Here is a 23,459-nt window from a genome sequence, read left to right on the forward strand (position 1 = left end):
AAAGACACTTAAGTAATTTAATGTTTTGCTTCTTTGTACTTCTACCGCACTACAATTCAGAGGTAAATTGTGTACTTTTTCTCCACTTCATTTATTTAGTGCCTTTAGTTACTTTTCAGATTGTTTTTAATTATGTAAAATATAAACAACACTTAAATAAGACTTTAGTTACCCCTGGATTATCATTCACAAGCTACCCTGAAGTATACAAAACCACCTTTACTAGCTTTGATAACACTATATGTGACCCGCTCTATCGAAATCAGTCGGAAGTCGCAACGGCTCATTTCAAAATAAACGTGGATTTGAGTAAAAAACTAGTTTTTCGGGGTTTTGGTGTTTTGTTTGATTTCAAATAAACAACGTCTTGGCTTTCAGAATCTGAAACTTTTATTTCCAAAATCAAACGATAAATACATGTTTGAAGCTTGTAATGGGAAGATGACAGCTCTCACGCTGCTCTTCCGCAGCGCTGCCCCCCCTCCCTCCGGCTGACATTATGAATGAAAAGCGTATAGTAATCATAAATAACACGGCAGAGTCCGTGATAGTTTATTTTCATCTGATTTCAAATAAACAAAGTCTTGGCTTTCAGAATATTAAACTTGTTTTGCCAAATTCAGATGATAAATACAACTTTGAAGCTTGTAAAGGCATCATTACGAGCGGAGAACGGAGTAACGTAACGTCACAGCTGGCATAACAACAGCCGGTGTTTCTTGTGAGGGTTTTCCCCGGGAAACCAACACAATACACACAAACGCAAAATACACAAACACACACACACACACACTATATAAACCAACATTATTCCTCGCGACCTTCACCCAGTAAAACGAAAATATTTTTCCTCCGTACTTTCACAATTTATTAGCCGCTAATCAGATCGATGGATTCCAGAGAAGATCAAATCGCAAGACTGTTGAACTCCAACATTGTGAGAGGGACAGCCTCTGATGAGCAATGGGTTCAGCTGATCACTGATTACTTTTTGACGGCACCGGTTGAAGTTTCCCCGTTATCCGGCTCCGATTTAGAGTCAGACAGCCCTGACACTGACAGCAGCCCTCAGACCACGGATGCTGAAGAGGATGAGGACTCCACAGAGGAACAACCACTGCTGAACGACCCGGTGGCTGAGACACTTCAGTCCGTACGGCATTATGTGAGCGAGGACAGCGCTCAAGAGATTGAGAGGGCCCATGACTACAGGTGTAGCTGTACATTTAATGATGGAGTTCCCTGTTACACCCGTTACACCCCTGAGGAGATGGTCAAGAGACGAGACCAAATGAATGAAATGACTAATGGTAAGTAACGTTATAACGTTATATTATTTAAATACCTTTGACTGTGGTAACGATGTGTGTGTGAGTATGGGTTAGTGTTAAAAACATAACAACAATTAAAATAATGCTCACATGACCACCTACAACTTAAAGTTGGCTAATACTCATTGAAAAATTATTGTGGTGAACATTTTCATAAATGTTTCAACCCTACATTTTATCCACATGGGGAGACATATTTTTTTGGCTACCCCTTAAATCACATCTGGCCCCAGCCTAATTATCTAAAGATGTGCAGAGATAGGCAGCTACAAATGTATTATCTCATGTGAGAGCAGTTTACTCTGGAGTCACTGCCAGACTAGCCTGTACTTATTATTACCCTTTATAATAGATAGAATATGTGTGTATGGGAGTGTGTTTAACATAATACTATAGGCAATGTGTGGGGGGTGGGCCTGTGTGTTCTGTTACACGTTAAAGATTTAAGTTGTGTGTGATGAGTGATTGACACAACACATTATGTAATGTTATATGATTTTCCAGGTGAAAAGCATTTGGTGCTACTTGGAAAGATAAGCTCCAACATAAACCTCTCCAAAGAGACCGCTTGTGCAAAGAGAGGACACCAAAAGGAGCGGAAACAGCAGAGAACGTCCTATTTCTTAGATGGGCACAAAATCTGCCGGGAGACTTTCAAGTTTCTACATGGGTGAGTTTGATTTTGAAAAGGCTACTTCACTTTTGGTAGTGTTACTATTTTCAAATGAAGTGGTAATAAGCCATGCATGAGTTGAACTGAGTTTGACAATAACTGAATAGAAGCAGAATTTACAGCAATAGTAATACATAAATAAATAAATATATATATATATACATGCTTTTACATAATGAAAAAATACAACGACAATGTATATACTACAATGCATACATTAAATAAAGCCATAAAAAACAATCAAAGACTGATGTTTTAAACCATTCCAGAATTTCTCAAGACAAGCTGACAGGCATCATCAAGTTCTACAAGGAACATGGCTTGGCCCCAAGGATAAGACGTGGTGGTCGTGTGGTGACCAAAAGGGTGTTGTCCTTTGAAGACATCCAGCGAATTGTACGGTTCATTACCAACTTTGCAGATGTCTTTGCCATGCCACTTCCTGGACGGATTCCAGGGTTTAAGAGGACGGACATCAGTGTTCTACCAACAACTGAGACCAAGTCCTCTGTGTGGCGGAAATACAAGGTTCAGATGCAGGAGAAGGGTGGGTATTTTCTTATATTTTAATCTTGTTTTTTTGGGGTTTTTTTACACGAGGAAACCTCAATGGAAAACTAATGATGAGTAATCTAACAATGCTATCTTTGTCTTTAATCACCTTTCCAGGTCACCGTGCTGCTGGCAACAGCACATTTAGGAAGCTGTGGAAGGAGCTGACTCCCAGTGTCATTATTGGGAGGCCGATGACAGACCTATGTTGGTTCTGTCAGAAAAACAACATTGCCATCTACCGCAGCTCCAACTTTCCCGACTGTGTCAAGTCAGCGAAGCTCAGGAAGCAGGAAGAACACCTCCGCACCGTGGGGGTGGAGCGTCAGGCTTACCAGGAGATGGTCGCCAGCTGTAAAGAAACAGCTAGAGAGCTGGGTGTCAAATTAGGACCCAACCAACCCTGTAGCAGAGACATCACCATCCACTACAGCTTTGACTATGCACAGCAGGTGAGGTGTGTGAATGTGATGAATGCTGTGATAATCCAGAATGTTTGGAATGTAACAATATGAATATTCACACATTTTTAGAATTAGAGTATAGATCACTCATTAGTTAATTCATCTGTTGGTCTGGTGTTACAGGTTCACTACCCCAGTGACCCTCTCCAGCCCGGGCCCATTTACTTTATGGTTCCCAGGAAGTGTGGACTGTTTGGTGTCTGCTGTGAAGGTGTTCCTCAGCAGGTAAACTACCTCATAGATGAGGCTCATTGCAGCAGCAAGGGTTCCAATGCTGTCATTGCCTACCTCCACCACTTCTTCTCTCAGTATGGGCTTGGGGAGAAACATGTTCACCTGCACTGTGACAACTGCTCTGGTCAGAACAAAAACAGATACCTCCTCTGGTACCTTGCTTGGCGGTGCATGGTGGGACTCCATGAAGATATCTCCCTCAACTTTCTTATTGCTGGCCACACCAAATTTGCACCTGACTGGTGCTTTGGCCTGTTTAAGCAGCAGTTCCGCCGCACACCAGTGTCCTGCCTGAAGGACATCAGCCAGGCTGTCAGGTCCAGTACCGTCACTGGAGTCAACATCCCCCAGCTGGTTGGCAATGAGTCAGGGGAGACCTTCGTCAAAACAGACGACTGGCACAACTTCCTTGCCCCCAGCTTCAGACCGCTTCCAGGTATCAAGAGGTACCATCACCTATGCTTCACCAGTGCCGAGCCTGGAGTGGTCTACGCCAAGGAGTTTGAAGGTAAAGAAGAAGAATCCTTCATGCTGCTACGCACAGGGTGCTTTACTGACCAGGAGGCACGTCCCACTGAACTGACTCCCCCTGGGCTTGATGAAAAACGGCAGTGGTATCTTTTTGAGAAGATCAGAGAGTTCTGCACTGAGGAAACCAAAGACATCACCTGCCCCAAACCCTTAACACCTCATCCTTAATGAGTGAGAGTGCATAATACATCAACACTATGTAATTCTTCTATAAATGCTGTAAATATATATTTCAAATTGGTTTTAAGTACTGTTAGCTACTCTGTTGATTGTTTGCTATTTTTATATTGTGTAGTATATTTATCTGTTCTGTTGCTTGCTTCTTTCTCTAAATTAGCTTTTGTGCCAAATGATTCTAATGTTGTTAGAGGTTAACATGCAATCAGTTCATTTAAGTATTTATTCATAGTGTTTTTCATAAAGATTGTATATTGATGATTCTGCACGTGGGTATGGGTGTGCACGTGAGTACGGGCGTGCACGTGAGTACGGGTGTGCATGTGGTCTGGGTGTGCACATGGCCATGTACATGGGAATAGATGTGTGCGCATAAGCATGTGCTCAAACATGACCAAAATACATACATAAATTGATGAACGTGCACGTGAGTTCGGGAGTGTACGGGAGTGCACGTTGGTACGGCGTGCATGTGTATGTGAGTGCCTTTGTTCCATGTATTGATGTATGAAAGTGACAACAAGAGAACAGTATATTGTGTGTGTGTGTGTGTGTGTGTGTGTGTGTGTGTGTGTTTTTGTGCAAACAGCTCTAGATGAATTCGTTTTATGGTATGGTTCATTTGAATAAATACCTAAGAAAGTACTGCAAACTTTGAAGGCCTTTTTCTCAAAATCATGGTTCGATGACATTCATTATGTAAAGTGACGTATTTTGCTTAATATTTGGAGGACAAAAACAATATTGATATCATTAGAAAGCTAAGAATCTCATCTTTCCAACAGTGTATCAAACTCAAAATGTGTTTCAGGGTCAATGTGACTGAAAATGATAGAGCAGGTCACATATTACTAAGTATATTTATATAATAAGTATATTTTGATGACAATACTTTTGTGCTTTCACTTGAATAACATGTTGATTGCATGGCTTTTACTTGTAGCAGAGTATTACTAGACTCTGGTGCTTCTACGTTTACTTAAAGTTCCCATGTCATGCTTTTCCGGTTATTACCCGTCCCCTTGTGTGTTATGAAGGTTTTCTGCATGTAAACGGTCTGCAGTCAAAACCCTCAAACTACACCCTGTAGAGAGTAAAACTCTAACACAGAAAATACCTCCCCAAAACGCCTCGTTGGAGATACGTCACTGTCCATTGATTCTTCCGGGTACCGCATGATGTCATGCGTTTCCCGGAACCAAATGGACCAATCCGTGGAGCCGTTAAGTTACGTCCGCGGAGCCGTTAGGTTAAGCCCCCGCTGATTGGTCCAAATTGACCAATCCACGGACTTCCTCACACACACACTCAGTGCATGCAGCTCTGCTGATCTCTCCTCCCTGGCTGCAGGCTGATAACAGACAGTTGGGATCACGGCGAAATTCTCTCTGCAGACCAATTCTCACTGCAGACCAATTCTCTCTGCAGACCCATTCTCTCTGCAGACCCATTCTCTCTGCAGACCCATTCTCTCTGCAGACCCATTCTCTCTGCAGACCCATTCTCACTGCAGACCAATTCTCTCTGCAGACCCATTCTCTCTGCAGACCCATTCTCTCTGCAGACCCATTCTCTCTGCAGACCCATTCTCTCTGCAGACCCATTCTCACAGCGTTTATCAACCTTTTTCTTACTCAATATCAAGCCACACTTATTGTTTGTACTTCGACTTTGTGTGTGCTCAGGGTGAGTTTGGCTGTGTTTCGCTGTGTATCGCTAAACAAGGAAACCACACCTCCACGGAGCTCAGCGTGATTCACAACGTGAACCAACCAATCAGAGCACACTGTGCTATTGGAGCTACAACGAGCCGTTAAAGGCAGAGAGTGAAATTCAGTGAATACACTTAGTTTACAGAGATGCTGTATGAGAAACCAAAGTGATTTAGGAAAATTGCAGAATATAAATCTATTCTAGTAGACTTCAACAATGGAATTATGGTCAGTGGAAATGGCCATGACATGGGACCTTTAAGTAGACAATCTTAGTACTTCTTCCACCTCTGCTTAAGTGAGAGGGAGGTGCCTCTGTAGGTCTCCAAATGTCCAGCAGGTGGAGCTGCAGTCCTGTTTTTCACTTTGTATTGCCTCCTCTTCTCCAGCTTTCCGCTGACCTCTTCACTTCTCATTCTTCTCTCTCACTGTCTCTTAACCGCAGATGATTTCCTTTTCACTGAATTTGGCCAATGTCAACATCTTTCATATTCAGAGGCAGTATAGGGAAGCCATTTTGGCACTGATTAGCCCCCCCCACTTGTGTAGAAGTGTTTGTCCAGATGTGCAGGAACTAATGTCTCCTGAATTGGGGCTGCATATCTCTGTGGCCAGGCCAAGTTTAGATGTCCCTAGCTCCGCTCTGGGGAAAAGGAAACATGAACGTTTTGTTGGTTGAGTCGGGGTTAAGCTTTGTATGTGTGTCCCTCAGTGAGTATTCATTTACTTGAATGATTGTACAGCACTGAGAAGACTTTGTTAGGGTTGCAGGTGTGAGTGCGTATGCTTTTGAATGTGTGCTTCCTGCAAATGAAATATACTATCATGTTTCAACATGAAAAGTTTGCTCAGCGACTGCTTTCCTGCATTGAGAATTGGGCCGTTTGAAGATGGACAACGGCTCCATCCCCAGGCACCCGACCAGCTGTAAAAACTCCAGCAGCCATTTAAATGATATTCCTGTTGGACCTTTAAAATATATTTTTTTAGGTCTAAGTTGGAAAAGTTCATGAACTTTGCTTGCAAGTTTGAGGATTGTGGCTTTCTCTGTGCCATAGTTAGACCTGGTGAATATATCAGTATTCACCTAGTCTGCATATTTCTCTGAAGTACATGTACTCGTGTTGTGTTCAGGGTCTTCAGATCGGCACCAGGGAGCTGGAGGAGATGGGAGCTCAGTTCTGCGTGGCCCTGCTGAGGCTGAAGAGGCTTACGGGGCTCCGCAATCACCAACACCTGCTGGATTTAGAGAGCGATATCATCGGGCCGCACACTAAAGTGGTCAGGTTAGTAAAGTCACACACACACACACACACACACACACACACACACACACACACACACACACACACACACACACACACACACACACACACACACACACACACACACACACACACACACACACACACACACACACACACACACACACACATATACACATATACACACACACACCATTTAGGAATATAGTCTGTGGTCTCATGGAAACAAGAAGCTAACTCTACAGAAATCACAAACCAATGATTTAGTTACTTTTATTGTTTCTCAGCATCCCCAAGATATCTGAGTTTGGAAGTGTCTTCTGTTGCCATAAATTCCACCTGGAAAACACAGTAAAGTGGCTACAGACTGTTTTCCTTTCTATCTGCACAAATCCCCCTCCTCACTGCCAGACACGTCCCCCCTCTTGGCGCTGATACTCAGCGGTGGGACAGTCACTCCGCTCCTCCTCTGAAGCACTACTCAAGAAACACATGAAGGCTCGCATTATGCGCAGTTCCTGTGAGCATCATTGACATTCTATCAATGATCATGTGTGAGGAGTATAATGAAAACTCCGGATTGAGAGGGGAATGGGTATGAATAATTGTCAGCAAAGTCTTTTTTTCTCTAAAAGAGCGTAAAACATCACACTGTCTTTTCAAACCATTAACACCTACACGCTGAGGCTATTCAAGGCCACAGTACCCAGGGTGGTACCATGTTGATTAAATGCACATTCACACGAGTACAATGCCTTCCTGTATAGTTGCTCATTGCTGGAATACACAGTATAAGCACAAAGTAGGAAAGCAATATATTAAAGTGAACAGTGGCCGAGCAACTCCTCATCACTTATGTGCTAATGCCTTCAGGGGACAGCAGCATTCACATATGTTTAACTAATAGAGAAATGCTAATCAGTCAAATACAATGTATAATATTTTCTCATTGTTGGTCATCCAGTAGTTCATGAAGAAATCTGTAGTTTTGGGCTCTGAGAACATGCCATTGAAGTTATCCACTACTTTGTACATTTCTAAGCTATACAATTAAGCGATTTATTATATATATTATAACCAAGTATATAGATTATTCCAAGTTAGCTTGCGGCACTTTATCAACTACATGTTTGTTTTAGTTTATAACAATTGCAAAAATAGAAAGTATTAAAATCATAATCATCCCCTTAGCCAAACACTGCTCTTGCTAAAATTAGGAAAAGTCATTCAATATTCACGGTTCTTACGGTCATTAGAAACCTGGAAAAGTCATGGAAATTCAAAATGCTATTTCCAGGCCCTGGAAAAGTTATGGAAAACAATATTTTTCCCAAAGTTTTGGAAAAGTCACGGAAATGTAACTAAAGTTGCATCAAATATAATTTATATTTTATCTAATCGCCGAATAGTAATACTATAACGATAATAAATACTGTATAGTAATGAAACGTAAAATGGCATTTAACTGACGAGGTATTTTGCTGGTGAGAGATTTTTACCATCACGTCTTTTTTGATTTGTTTTAGATAGGCACAACATGTTTCATATGCAGACCTTATTTTTCTGTTCCATGTTAAAATAAACAATTTTCAGTATGACCGCTGAGCAAGAGTAATTTATTTGGTCATGGAAAATTAGGTAAAGGTCATGGAGAAGTCATGGAAAAGTCATTGAAAATCATTGGTGAAAAAGTGTATGAAACCTGAATATTAGGTTGATAAATAATGATCAAAATGGGATCACAGACCGTTGTAAGATATTAGTTACAATAAGGTTTCTAGAGTCTCCATCCATAATCTAAGAAATAGCTCAAAACTATGAGCAACATTTCCCCGAAACATCCTCATGAATGACCACAAAGCTTAACTGTTCGTCAACTCTATTACAATTCCCCCTTCAGTAGCATGAGGTCCATACAGATTAAATTGTACTTGAGTTCATCACCACACAGATAAATTATTAAACTCGGCCAAACCCAAGCCGTGACCACCAAGGTTATCTTAATTTATTTCTTATTTTGTAACGTCAGCGTTGTCTCTTCCACAGATTTGTTAAGGCAGTCGGTTTGAAAGAATGGCTTGAAGCTCCAAACCACTTAATGCTCACATCCCTCTGTGTCTCCCTCTCTCTCCTGCTAACCTACTCTGCTCTAATATTGATACATTCATTCATCCATCATTCATGTGTCTGATCATTAAGGGACTCCAAAAGTGTATTTGGGTGTGTTTTTTTATGAATATCCCTTGGGATTTGTTGCTCTCAACCCAGGTTTATGGTTTTATGCACGGAGCTTGGTATGGTACCACTTAGCATTTAATAGGTCAGCTCAACAATGATATTGTGGCCTTTTGGGAGACGTCTGCAAATAAACTGGGTGTCTCGGAGTGAGTAAATGGGTGTGTTTTTGTTTGACTTAAAGGAAGGCATTGAGAGACGTGCGTATGTACTGGAAGTGTTTGCTTACAGTACGTACGTACCTGTCAAAGTTTATCCTCAGGCGAATAAAGGTCATTTTGGTTTGAATGTTTATGATGGATTGTATGTAGAGATGGCTAAAGTTGGTGGTGACAGAACGTGTAACACAAAGCAAGAAGAAATTGGGTTTGGTATTTCTATAATGGCCTGTAATGGTAAACTCACAACTCTCATTATCTGTTTGGACAATATTCTGTCCATCCACATCATTACACACACACTCAAACACACACACACATTTACTGTAGATTTACTGACGCACAGTTTCTCTCTCTGATGCACTCTCACAGCTCAGCTTGGTGGGAGATCATTGTCTGAGCCCCCCTGATCGACTGTCTCCTTGGGATCACATTTCAGCCCATTAACACCATTAAAAAGCCACTAAAACCTCAACCAACCAGCAACCATTTAACCATTAAGACCCACAGGAGGAGAAAAACCACCTCATAACTCACAGCAGCCTTTGTGTCCAGCTTCTATTCAAAAATATGTATCTTAATATGTGTAATATTGTAGTTGATGTCCATAGTGTCTATTATGTAAAATACTCGATGAGTGGAAAGTCAGAACATTAATTGATTTTCTTTTTAAGTAATTTATCTAGAAAAAAATTACGACAATTCTCTAGTTTCAGCTCATCGAGAAAAAAAAATGATAAAAAAACATCATTTTATAGACTAAAGACTATAATTCTAAACTATAGAAGATTATAAAGATTCTATCATTTAAACTAAACACATCATTGATTTAAAACAAAGGTCATACATTGCCAGTTTAGTCAAATGAATTTGCATATTGTTAATGCCACATTTTGAATGCCCACCTCGGGCTATGTTTGAGAAGTGATTTCAAGAAGTGGGTTTCTCAGAAGTACATTTGCGAGGACCATGAAACTCATTTCAGATTGGTCTTTCACTCCGTGAAATCTGAGAGCTTTTAGTTTCCTCCAGTAAGTTCAGCTCAGAGTGAAGGACAGCGACAGGACAGTTCTATTCTATACAGTACAATATGTGAAAATAAGGGTTATTTATTTGAAAAAAGAGCTTTGTAGTCATTTATAATAATGATTTACTCTAATATTATATGCAAAACTACATTTAGCATGGTTTAATATCCGTAGCTTTCCTAAAGCCCTGACATGATGTAGGTGGGGCGCAGTGGGTAGAGCCTTGGTGTTGGGATCAGGGGGTCACAGGTTCAAACCCCACTGCAGTCAGCATGTCGTTGTGTCCCTGGGAGAGACACTTCACCCCAAATTGCTCCTGTGGGGATTGCCCACAGTATTGAGTATGTAAGTCACTTTGGAAAAAAGCGTCTAACATGTAATATAATCTAACGTAATGTAGGTGAGGAGCTTTGACCGTGACAGGCTTGTTCACATCATGAACTTGCAGAGAACGAGTTAATGACACTTTTATTTTGTTGTCCAGCAGCAGCTCCACCACCTACGTGATGGAGGAGGACGAGCCATCCTTTCTGGAGGCGATAGACTACAGCGCAGAGAGCGGCGATGAGGACGGAGAGCCTGAAACCGAGCACGTCACCGAACTCCCAGAAAACCCCGATCACCCGGAGCAGCTGTCAGACTCTGAGACCAATCACAGGGAATAATGCTGAGCTGTTTATCTCCTTTACACCTGGCAATACTAGCATCAACATGTCACTGCTTGGATTTTAAGCTGATCTTAAATATTTTATAGGTGAAGTAGTCAGGACCCTCCCTTTGCCTGGTCGATAAATACCTTAGCTCACCACCTGACCCTGTTACATAGACACCTACTGATATTATGTAGGCGACATTGAGCTGCTCCTCCCAGTCGGATCCGTGTTGCTGGCCCACTGGAGACAACTCTGTCGCTCAATGAATGTTCACACCTCTCACCATCATACTATAACCTCCATGAAGCGTAACCCCTGACCTCAGACACCATATAGCCTCTGAGATTCACGTATATCTAGCCGGAGCAGCAAACAGCACCACAGGTCCTTAACGTGAACCCGCGTCCACTCGCTCATGTCTCACAGCTGACCTTACACTAAAGCTGCCTGACGAGGCTGTGCTGTTGTAACAGAGCTGCTGTAGGTACTGTTTTTAAACCCCTCACTCACATCGCCCTGTGTTTGGTGATAAGAGATCCAACCAACCTGCCTTCTTATTTCCTTTACCTTTCTTCAGTCTGCACTTTAACTTTGTACTCCTTTTGGTGACACTCCCTTGTGTCCTTTCTTGCTTGCGTCCTACTTCCTTTCCTTTTTTTCTGACAAACCAAGTCAGTCACTAGTGGTTGTCTTAATGTGGAGACCAAACGGCTCATTCTTAGCTTAGCTGCAGGTCATCCTCTTTCATCCTGAGTGTAGTGTGCAAAAACACCTCCTCAGATCTACCTTGAGTTGTGACCTCACTCATCCTCTCTTTAACTCCTCCCTCTTTGGCTGCAGTGCACGTGGTCCCGTCACCCATGTGCTGTTTGCCCTGCTTTATCCAAAATGGAAGCTATTATATTACTAAATGTAGAATGTTCACATCTTCGAGACAAACCTTGTAGTATCAAATAAATGCAGATATAAAACACACACCAAGAACTAACTAACACCGGTCTGGTTTGAGGTCCTCGTTCATGCACAGCATAAAGAAAGAACATGAAGGTGGAATGTAAAATACACAAACGCACTGTTGGTGTTTTCATTGTTTTGAATAATAGACAGTATTATAATGTTAGGCAGAGCAGTAGCGAACAAGAAGCATGAGCTGCCGGGAGCAGAAAACCCTTTTGCACTTTGGATAAACACTATAGACGCAAAACAAAGAGAAACAAACACTTTACATGTCGCAGTTAGCTAACTTCAACTTCAGTCCTCTCACTAGTGTGAAGTTCTCAGAGCCCGGCACAAAGCTGGCGCATACTTTGTTGTTTTAAAAGTTATACTGGAATTTAGTTTCCCTCTTATCCTTTCCTCCAATCTATATGTATATTTGTGGATTTGCAGAGGAGACACCCATGCATATAAACAGATGGTGCTTTGTATTGAGAGTAAAAATGTAGTTTGTTTGTTTGATTATGTCTTTTATTTGTTCTCAGAGAGAAGGTATGTTTCTGTTGTACAGCGAGTGCATGGCTATTTTCTCTTGGTTATATTTAGTAATTTATTGAGTATTGTTTTATGGGATGGAAACCTGTATGTACTGTATATGAGGCTTTTTGAGTGAGTATGAGTGCAAGTGAGTGTGTGTGTGTAGGAGTTTTAAGTTATTCCATTATTCAGCTCAGCTAATGCTCTTACAGTGTGTTTCTCCTTATTTGATTATCCGCTCACCCTCCTTCACTCTACCCAATCACGTTCTCTCTCTCCGTCACTTCAACCTCTTTCATTTCCTTGTTTTTCCTCTTTCTCTCGGCTTTCTTTCCTTTCAGATTTTACTCATGAACAACAGAAATAGCTAGGGAGGTCATTGCTCCTGGCATCTGTGTGTATAAAGGATATACGATCTGAAAAATGTCCCTCTGAATTATGTGTGCTGTGCTTATTTATGTTTGTCTGTAGAATTTTATGTCTGGTTATTTTTGTTTTGTGTTTGTTTTGAGGTAAACGGGCTGTGATAGCGACTCATTTTAGGTTGATTGTAATGCAGAAAATGGGAAGCCATGGGAAATAAAATGTGAATGTGGTAAATTGTCAAGCTGTATTTTATTTTTCTTAATAGCTGTCCTCTTGCAGACTTCCTCTCAAACTTGGTAGAGGAACTGTAATGGATCCTAACTGAGTTATGGGGAGACAGCGCTTTGATTGGCAGAACAAACCAGAAACATAAACAGGGAAAATGTTTTTCAAAAAATCTGGGTCTTATTTTCATAGTTTTGGTTTCACCCTTAGTTTCATCCTCCTACGTTGTTTTAGATAATTAGTTTAAACTGGATCTTTTTTTAAACAATCCCTCGTATTTTCAAAACTTGTCCACTCTGTGAAAGCTGAAAGCAATTTCCCTTTCCACAAAGTAACTCGGTGAGAAAAATGTCAGTATACGTGTATAAACGTCCTTTGAAATTGTGAAATTGAAATACTTTCACTTTTATACTTTCACTTTACGAATAAAGGTATTCTGATTCAGATTTTAGATATAAAGGGACAATTGTTAATTTAGCTACAGTATTAGCAATCTGCTGGCTATGTGTATTGGGTTTATGAGTTTTGCATTCTTAAGTGGGGAATAACTTTGGTTGTGGTAAAAAAGAATTGTTGTTAGATTAAAAACACAATTTGTTGCTGTAATTATTCTTCCTGTTCGAATTGAAAAGATCCTTTCCTAAATCCATTCAAATCAGTGACCTCATTCTAAATACTATATCATTTAAAAGTTCAACCAAAGCTAATGTGATGCTTCAGCCGTCAGAGTTATCGGTTAATAAAAAAGTATTAACCTCAGAAGAAACTCACTGGACAGTGAACTCATACGTATGGCCATGGCAGCATTGTTTGTGGACAGATGTAATTGAATACACTCTACATGTCAAATCTATTGATCCACCTATTCTTTTCCGCACAGATAAGGGGAAATGATGCCTCTATATGTCTATCTATAGATTCATATCTATTATTATCTGCAGATTAATGATTCTTGTTAATGCTAATGCATTTTTACAGGTGATAAAGCGATAACGTTTTTGAATTGTTGAATCTAAAAGAAGATGCTTTAAAGATCTGATGTAATGTTTTTGTCCTCAATCAACCTCCTGTGTGCAGCAGCTTCCAGTTCATTATTCAGAGCTTTAAATACAGTGGGGCAAAAAAGTATTTAGTCAAGCACCAATTGTGCAAGTTCTCCCACTTAAAAAAAAATGAGAGGCCTGTAATTTTCATCCTAGGTACACCTCAACTATGAGAGACAAAATGAGAAAACAAAATCACATTGTCTGATTTTTAAAGAATTTATTTGCAAATTATGGTGGAAAATTTACAATTTGGTCACCTACAAACAAACAAGATTTCTGGCTCTCACAGACCTGTAACTTCTTCTTTAAGAGCCTCCTCTGTCCTCCACTTGTTAACTGTATTAATGGCACCTGTTTGAACTTGTTATCAGTATAAAAGACACCTGTCCACAACCTCAAACAGTCACACTCCAAACTCCACTATGGCCAAGACCAAAGAGCTGTCAAAGGACACCAGAAACAAAATTGTAGACCTGCACCAGGCTGGGAAGACTGAATCTGCAATAGGTAAGCAGCTTGGTGTGAAGAAAGAGCAATTATTAGAAAATGGAAGACATACCAGACCACTGATAATCTCCCTCGATCTGGGGCTCCACGCAAGATCTCACCCCGTGGGGTCAAAATGATCACAAGAACGGTGAGCAAAAATCCCAGAACCACACGGGGGGACCTAGTCAATGACCTGCAGAGAGCTGGGACCAAAGTAACAAAGGTTACCATCAGTAACACACTACGCCGCCAGGGACTCAAATCCTGCAGTGCCAGACGTGTCCCCCTGCTTAAGCCAGTACATGTCCAGGCCCGTCTGAAGTTTGCTAGAGAGCATTTAGATGATCCAGAAGAGGATTGGGAGAATGTCATATGGTCAGATGAAACCAAAATAGAACTTTTTGGTAAAAACTCAACTAGACGTGTTTGGAGGAGAAAGAATGCTGAGTTGCATCCAAAGAACACCATACCTACTGTGAAACATGGGGGTGGAAACATCATGCTTTGGGGCTGTTTTTCTGCAAAGGGACCAGGACGACTGAACCGTGTAAAGGAAAGAATGAATGGGGCCATGTATCGTGAGATTTTGAGTGATAACCTCCTTCCATCAGCAAGGGCATTGAAGATGAAACGTGGCTGGGTCTTTTAGCATGACAATGATCCCAAACACACCGCCCGGGCAACGAAGGAGTGGCTTCGTAAGAAGCATTTCAAGGTCCTGGAGTGGCCTAGCCAGTCTCCAGATCTCAACCCCATAGAAAATCTTTGGAGGGAGTTGAAAGTCCGTGTTACCCAGCGACAGCCCCAAAACATCACTGCTCTAGAGGAGATCTGCATGGAGGAATGGGCCAAAATACCAGCAACAGTGTGTGAAAACCTTGTAAATACTTACAGAAAACGTTTGACCTCTGTCATTGCCAACATAGGGTATATAACAAAGTATTGAGATGATCTTTTGTTATTGACCAAATACTAATTTTCCACCATAATTTACAAATAAATTCTTTAAAAATCAGACAATGTGATTTTCTGGATTTTTTTTTTCTCATGTTGTCTCTCATAGTTGAGGTATACCTAGGATGAAAATTACAGGCCTTTCTCATCTTTTTAAGTGGGAGAACTTGCACAATTGGTGGCTGACTAAATACTTTTTTGCCCCACTGTATATTTCATTTTTAACACTATTAGGAGAGGTAAAACTCTGTTCTTATTTTTATCTTCTACGACCTGATCTTTACAATTAACCCCTGAAACATGTCAGTGTACAGCACTGCCTGCTTTTTGTTTGAGTTGATGTATTCCTGGGCTAATAGAGCATAAGTAGATACTCCATCATTTCTTGTCAGTGGCACAGTTGTCTACGCATTTGTTTGGCAATGTACCTCCGCTGCTTAAGTGCCCCCGAGTAACCTAATCTGTTGCTTCTGAGGAAATGAACAAGGCGAGAAGGGGCAAACAAAAAGCCAGCACAAGCATGTCTTTAAAAGAGGATTGTATGATGCTGAATAGATATAAATGGACAGAGGGATTGAGAGGAGGGGGAAAGAAAGGCATGGCAGAGAGAAGAGAGAGAGTGAAAGCAGGAGCGGAAGAAAAAAGCAGAGAGGAGGACGAGAGGAATTTGGAGAGATGGAGGAGAATGTTAATCTGAGGAAGGCAGCGGGGAGAGAAAAGCTCTTTTCCTCTCTAAGCCCCACGCCCTCACTTCCTGTCCCTGCTGTCAATCAGAGCAGCTGAAGTGCACCAGACAAAAGCCCGCCCCCCCCCCCCCTTTTCTCCCCTATATCTTCCGAAAATCACCAAAAACACCAACCCCAACCAACCAATTAACTACTCTGGTCAGGGTGGAGGAGTTTGAACCACTCATGCAGGTTTCTCATGTTCATCAGAGACCCCTCATCACAAATCTCTCTCTCCCTGTCCCACGCATCCATGCAGGCACCATGCCCACCCCCAACCGCCATCCTCACACTGACCGGATCATTTCTGTAGTCTAAGTGTGGCTTTGCGGGCCTCCAGGAGCGAAGCCAATTAGTGCCAGTGTCCGACTCCGCTGTTTCTCTCCCTCACTGGTGGTCCCACTGAGGGGCAGAAAGGCTGCCATGAAAAGGTACAAGTCCACAAAGAGCGGCCGGACAAAGACGTGTGTGTACAGGCTGCATGTCACAGCACACTGAGAGGTGTGTGTGTGTGTGTGTGTGTGTGTGTGTGTGTGTGTGTGTGTGTGTGTGTGTGTGTGTGTGTGTGCGTGCGTGCGTGTGCGTGTGCGTGCGTGCGTGTGTGTGTGTGTGTGTGTGGGAGAGAGAGAGAAGGACAGCAATTGCAGCTGGCGATAAAGAAGACAGCTTGACACGGATGACAGATGGACACATCGAGTTAAAAATCAAATGCCTCGCAAACATTCACACAGAACCACTTTTTGTCTTTTGCATATGAATAGCAGATAGTAGACACACACACACACACACACACACACACACACACACACACACACACACACACACACACATAATTGGTTACGTAGGGAGCAATGCCAACTTGCACCTCTCGTTTCCGTGGCAACCAGAGAGACTGATTTTTCTAGAAGCACTTACTCACATCCCGTCTGTTATTCACTTGTTTGTTCATTCATTTCTCCTTTTAGCATTTCTTTATACAAGTCTCTCCCTCCCTCTCTCTCTGCTTTTCAACCCATTTCCATTCCCTCCTCTTCTCCAATAAGATGCCCTCTTAGATACGCAAATGAAGCAGACTTGAAACCAATTAAAAGGTATTGAATAACGAACAGCATTGTTTCTTGAGAGATGCTACCCACTGACACAACATCTGAGCAGCTACACTGTCTGTGCAATATCAATTTGAACAGCCCTTGCATGTTTCATTGGCACAATTCGACTGATTTGATCACTTGATCTGCATTAGTGGACCTCTTTTTTAACCCAAATGTAGCATCACTTTACCTCCCATCCCTTTCAAGTTCCTTCCTAACTAAGCATTTGCCTCTTGTCCTCGACTTCCCCCCTCAACGCCCCCGCAGATCTCTCCAGTGTGTATCAGGTTAACATTGGCTAACAAAGCAGGAAACAGGAAGCATATATTGCCCCATAGACAGAACTCTGGAGATACTAGATGGACACACACACACACACACACACACACACACACACACACACACACACACACACACACACACACACACACACACACACACACACACACACACACACGCACACAAATATCTTTCTGCAGAAAATGGGGAAAATATGTCAGAACTCGAGAGCAGGTTATCATTTTAGGAAAGATTTAGAGGGAGAAAAGACAAAACACACTGTTCTTTGCAGTTTGGAAATATATAAAACATATTCAGTTTCGTCTAGTATTGTTTTGCTTTCAATAACTTAGACTTGTGGCAAAAGGATATAATGTATATTTCTCAATAGCGGTGAAGGGCCGGAAGCAGACTGGTCAAGTGCTACAAATCATGCAGGATGAGACCTTAGCATACATTTAATTTGACCTTGGTGATTTTAATTGAACATCACAAAGGAAATATACTTGTATTCACACACAAAGGAGGAAAGAGTAAAAGATGATAAGAGGAAACATTAAAATCAATTAAAGAATGAAAGTTAAGATTGAAGTAAGAGAAGAAGACAGGAAGAAAAAGATGCTGAGAAAGAGAGAACAGAAGAAGGGACAGCTCTATAATCTTGTGTCAGCTTTCTGTCAAAGAGAGGGAGAGATGCTGAAAGAAATCCGGACAAAGAGACAGCTCTGATAGTCCTGTGTCAGCGTCCAGTCAGAGCGCAGACCAAGGCGACCTGGGGACGTCGATGGATGGACGCCAGGAAGGATAACAGCCACAACCCTCATGTTAACACAGCGACTTACACACTCTCCACATTGTGCACATGTTTGCATAAAACACACAGACACACTTAGCAAAAAGCATAAAGCATTGTAAGTTGATGGGGTACAGACAGTAAACAGGGTCCTAATGCACGTGCTAGAACCGGCGAGAGGGGATGATGGATCCAGAGAGAGACTGACACAGACAGACTGGCACACACGCTGTCTCAGGAGTGTAATTAATATGCACGTTAAAGTATGTCTGCTATAGATGTATGAGTGCAGCCATCTCCTATATACCCACTGTCTTTATCCTTTCTCGACAGCTCAATGCACTGCAGCCAAAGATAAACAAAAGACTAAACACCAGCAAATAAGAAAGCGTCCCACCAATTTCACAAATCATATGAAGCATTACAAAGAATACTGTAAATATAGAAAATATTAACAAATTCAGACGCCACAATGTTGCCGTAATATTTGAGTAGCTAATGTATTGGTTTGGCAACAAACTGGTTACGGTTCCGACTTTGTTAAAGAGCAGCATTTCTTTCCTGAGCCTGTACACTGCATTCACTTTACTGTATATTCTGTCTGCAGCAGATATGTTCAGTCATATCTGACTCGTGTACTTGAGATGTTTAAACTGAAACAAACTCAAATAATTTGACAACCATTGACAAGCAGTCCGATTCAGTCAAAGTTGGCAATTGGTTGTGTTGTCTCTGTTTCGCCTTCAGGGCAACCCTCCTTTTTTATATCTCACTGTTAATGTGAAAGTGCACACATGAAAGTCAGCTTTTACCATATTCTCTATTCAGGTGCAAAACCTGGACATAAAACATATCGAAAAGAGAATAGATGCCTTTGAGCTGCGTTGCTACAGGATGACCCTCGGGCTGACATGGCAAATGCACCGTAAAATAAGAATCAGAATCAGAAGTCCTTTATTAGAAATACAGTGGCATGTCATAATACACAATAAACTAACATATTAAGATATAGATGAAAAGCACACATTTGTTATACCGGAATCAAAATAAAGGCAAATAAGTAGGTAAGTACACATCCATGGCTAAAAATGATAAGCAGCTACTTAAGAACTTAGTGACATATGTAATGTAAGGTGTTGAGACATTATACAAATTATGATTGATGATGAAAATCTAATGATTTGAAAACGATTCACAGTAGGCAGGGCTTCTTAAATTGCTCGGGAAAACAGCTACACAGTTTCAATAGTTAGCATAGATAAGAACAACAACTCCATGACCATCACTCACGGTGCAGTTCAGGGAAGACGAGATGCAGGAAGGCCAAGTGGAGAATGGCGGACATTAAGTGGTGTAGGGGGAAAGCGGTGGTGGAGAGCACGAGAGTGAATATAGAGATGTGTGGAGACAGATTGTGTCATCAAAGCGCCCAAAAAGCGAAAAGAGTGACCTGACCTTATACATATGTGCACATGCGTGTCTTGTTTTATTTTGATATTAACAGAGGTGAGTGTGAAAGGAGAGAAGGACGATGCAGGAATCTTAAACAGACGATCACCCAGCAGCACAGAGGAGACTTCTGGGAGTTGAGGTGTGTGACAGCTGACGGACAGGTTGTTAAAGAGCTGAGCATCCCTGACCTGATCAATCAATCAAAAACACCTCTCGACAGTCTGAACACATACCTTGGTTTTAGATTTAATGTGGATGTAGATGGGGTGATGAATTGTGGTTGCCTGCAGTGTTTTTATTTATACAATGGGGACACAAGAAAACATTTTTGCTAATTCTACTGTATGTCTTCTCCCCAAAGCTGTCAATTAAAACATGTGTAACCCACCCAAGGCTAGAGTATGTGACCTCTTGCTTGACCCCGGGAAGGTTGACTGAGTGACTGTCAGGGTAATAGGTGGCTTCCAATCCCATCAGAGAGAAAAAAGCAGTTTTGTGAACTTCCTCCAAGATTTAGGAGGCAATTTAAGGATTGAAGAAGGCAGCCAGTACTCGACTGCTGCAATTGACAGGAGAGTTGTTATCGATGCCGAAGGCAGATGGGATGAGGGGTGGATTCCTGACTGAAAGAGCTCCGAAGCACTTTGGTATGTTAAGAGCAAACACTCACAGGAGCCTCTGTAGCTCATAGTGTGTACAATACAACAAGCTCCACTGAACACGTAACGCAATATATTCCCCTGAAGGTAACACAAGCAGGGCGGGTCAAGGTTCATTCACAGGCCAGAGCATTTTTTGTGCATAACAACAAAAAACACAAGCCAAATAAGACATTCAATATTGTTAATTTGTCAAATGAGAAATGTTGCAATTACAAAGTTAACTAAAATTGTTAATCTGAAATGTGGTTGATTCCCTTTCCTCTGTATAATCTGCATATTGACAATCTCATTATTGGGGCCAAAAGCAAACAATTACTTTAAACATATATTCAATAATTATTTGAGCCACTTTTGGGGCAGTGGAAACAAGCTTATCCCATTTCTGACATAATTGATGTTGCAATACACTATGGTGTTGTGTGGCCAAGAGAGTTGGCAATAATCCACCAATGTGTGGAAGGGTGCTCTGCAAACCATTTACATTTACAAAAACCTTTATAACACACTAGAGGAAAGGGAAAAAACCCAGAAAGCATAAGGCCTCGCTTCGTGGATTGTAAATCCCAAACATTGAGCTGAAAGTCACCAAAACATAGAGAGGAAAAGCAGGGTTTGGTGACAATTCTATAAGAGTAACACGTCACATCAAGATATTTTATTTTCATAGGAAGATTAATGCATCTTGAAAGGCACCGTTGCAATCTAACCTTTAATCTCATTATAGTAGGTTGAGATATGGAAGCTAGCGAGAGGCAAAAGGAATAAGGATTTAAAGGTAGGCATGCCAAACTATCTCCATAAATGAGTAATATCCTACTCAAGTTGTGTGACGCAACATGCAATGTGTTCGTTTAGCCTTTTGCACCTGTGGCTTAGTCTTTCTAATTACATCCAATGTTGTCTCTCTTTCCTGCATCTCTAGGAATGTGAGTTAAGGGTTTAATTATCCATCGTGACCCTCATCAGAGCCAGTCCACACCAATGACACTCATCTCAATCAAAGGGAACAATGAGCACATGCAGGTGCACACAAATGCAGAATGGATGGGGTGAACACACACACACACACACACACACACACACACACACACACACACACACACGCACACGCACACGCACACACACACACACACACACACACACACACACACACACACACACACACACACACACACACACACACATGTTATATTCTCACAAGGGGCAGAGGTTCCCTCAGGATTAGTCAATTATTAAGCGGTCTACCCCTCTAAGAAAGAGTGTTATTGATTGATTATCACTATAGGTTTAATAATTTAGTTGTTTTAATAGCAGAGATATGGAAGCAGTGGGAAGATGAAGAGTCAGGGACAGGGGGTGGAGCCGGAGGAGGAGGAGGAAGCGGAGAAAGGGGACAAATGGAGAAAACTTCAAGGAAAAGGAAAAGAAGAAATACAGGAGAACAGAGAAAATATCAGGGTTGGTAAAAAAAGAGCCGAATGCTAATGAGTGTGAGGACACTGACTGAAACCGACGGTAGAGGAATTGTTTGTTGTTTCTTTGCCACTCCTGGTGGTTTTCTTTCGTGGAAACGTGTGGTCAAAGGATACAGTAATGGGGCTGCAACTAATACATATTATCTTTCTCTATTATTTGATCAAATATTGAGTTTAGTCACATTGTTCGGTATATCAAATGTAAAAAAACGTGTCTTTGCAACAGAAAACGTATATATCAAGCACATACATCATGTATAATGGAGATATTGTTTGGATATTTTCTCATTGATGTCCACGGGAACGTTTTCTGTCTGTGGGGATGTCTGGATGTCTGGATGTCTGGATGTCCTGTGGGGATTGCCCACAGTATTGAGTATGTAAGTCGCTTTGGATAAAAGCGTTTAACAAGTAACATGTAATGTAATATCAGATAATAGGGAATCAATAAATAAGTCCAAGATAACAGATTCAAATGTGATACCTAAAGCATACGACCTAAACATATTCAGTTCATTATTAAACAGAGAAAATAATCGTATTGGAGGAGATGAATTCCTTTTTGTTTGGAAAATGACTCTGAATAAGTCCATCAGTCAGCTAATCATGCAATTGATTACAGCTCTTAATCCAACCACTCTCCATTTGGATTTGCTTCATGATATTTGGAATATTAAAAATAATTGATTTTTTCTTTGCTTGGCAATTAAAGCCTAATCACACTTTCATAACAAAATAATCTGCGCGCAATTAGCTTCTCCTATAATAAGCACCATGAAATTCAAATCAACATGTTGAAATCTGGGAGAAATCCTTGCAGGCACTCTTGTCATTTTACCAACCGGTATCTGCTGTTTAGATTATGTAGAACGAATGTTGTGCATGTGCATCCTTCCTCTCTCTGTTTTTTCCTCCATGCTCATCTCTCAGGCGTCTATTTCGATTATTCTCTGCCTCCTGAGTCGGACTGTGGGAAAGGTTTTTGTGTGAATTGTGAAAATAGTAAGAAAGCAGGTCAGCCACCCTTACACCTGCACTTTGAATCCGTGGCATTTTGTCCGGTGTGTTTCTCCTTGTTAAAAATGCATGAACCAACTGTGCAGGAGAGGCTCTCCAGTCCGAGGAGCACTGCCTGTCTGAAAAATGCATGAAAAAGGGTTTTATCCCCCACTTGTTTTGTGGAGTTGGAGGAGAAGAGGAGATTGTGGTCCGATGTCCACCAGTTTGTATGTCGGCCCTTTAGTTTACAGACACTCTAAAAACATGCGGAGACCTTGAAGGAACTGTATGCTTATTCACCCACTGCTCTTAAGGTTGTCAACCCCCTTTCGTGCTTATCTTTAAAAGAGAGAGAGGAAAGCAAGAGAGAAGAGAATTCTGCTTCATATCAACTTAGGCCTTCTTCTTGAAGTGATC

At 41.4% G+C, this 23,459-nt stretch overlaps 2 protein-coding genes across 5 annotated transcripts in view; both read left to right on the plus strand.

The window, feature by feature from the left end:
* Nucleotides 1–13,093, plus strand: part of agtpbp1 (ATP/GTP binding carboxypeptidase 1) — a 36,511-nt gene extending 23,418 nt beyond the window's left edge. For 3 of the 4 annotated variants that reach the window (XM_079686774.1, XM_079686776.1, XM_079686777.1), the window contains 2 exons: nucleotides 6,809–6,960; nucleotides 10,845–13,093. In XM_079686774.1, the coding sequence (XP_079542900.1) occupies nucleotides 6,809–6,960; nucleotides 10,845–11,025 (333 nt within the window). In that variant the 3' untranslated portion in view covers nucleotides 11,026–13,093. The remainder of the gene's footprint in view (nucleotides 1–6,808; nucleotides 6,961–10,844) is intronic. The other variant, XM_079686775.1, reaches the window with a different exon arrangement.
* On the plus strand, nucleotides 10–6,788 carry LOC307042724 (uncharacterized protein). Its single transcript, XM_079686783.1, has 4 exons — nucleotides 10–2,001; nucleotides 2,274–2,551; nucleotides 2,674–3,008; nucleotides 3,144–6,788. Exons 1-4 carry the CDS (start codon nucleotides 1,817–1,819, stop codon nucleotides 3,951–3,953), a joined length of 1,608 nt encoding a protein of 535 aa, XP_079542909.1. The 5' UTR covers nucleotides 10–1,816; the 3' UTR covers nucleotides 3,954–6,788.
* Nucleotides 13,094–23,459: the final 10,366 nt, after the last annotated feature.

This window comes from Notothenia rossii (genome assembly GCF_949606895.1).
Source record: "Notothenia rossii genome assembly, chromosome: 6".
Lineage (NCBI taxonomy): Eukaryota > Metazoa > Chordata > Actinopteri > Perciformes > Nototheniidae > Notothenia > Notothenia rossii.

Excerpts from the sequence above, each read along its gene's own strand:
- LOC307042724 (XM_079686783.1), top strand. The coding sequence starts at position 1,817 with ATGTTATATGATTTTCCAGGTGAAAAGCATTTGGTGCTACTTGGAAAG. Across the intron at positions 2,552-2,673 it reads GGTTCAGATGCAGGAGAAGG|GTCACCGTGCTGCTGGCAAC; the intron begins GTGGGTATTTTC and ends TCACCTTTCCAG. Across the intron at positions 3,009-3,143 it reads GCTTTGACTATGCACAGCAG|GTTCACTACCCCAGTGACCC; the intron begins GTGAGGTGTGTG and ends CTGGTGTTACAG.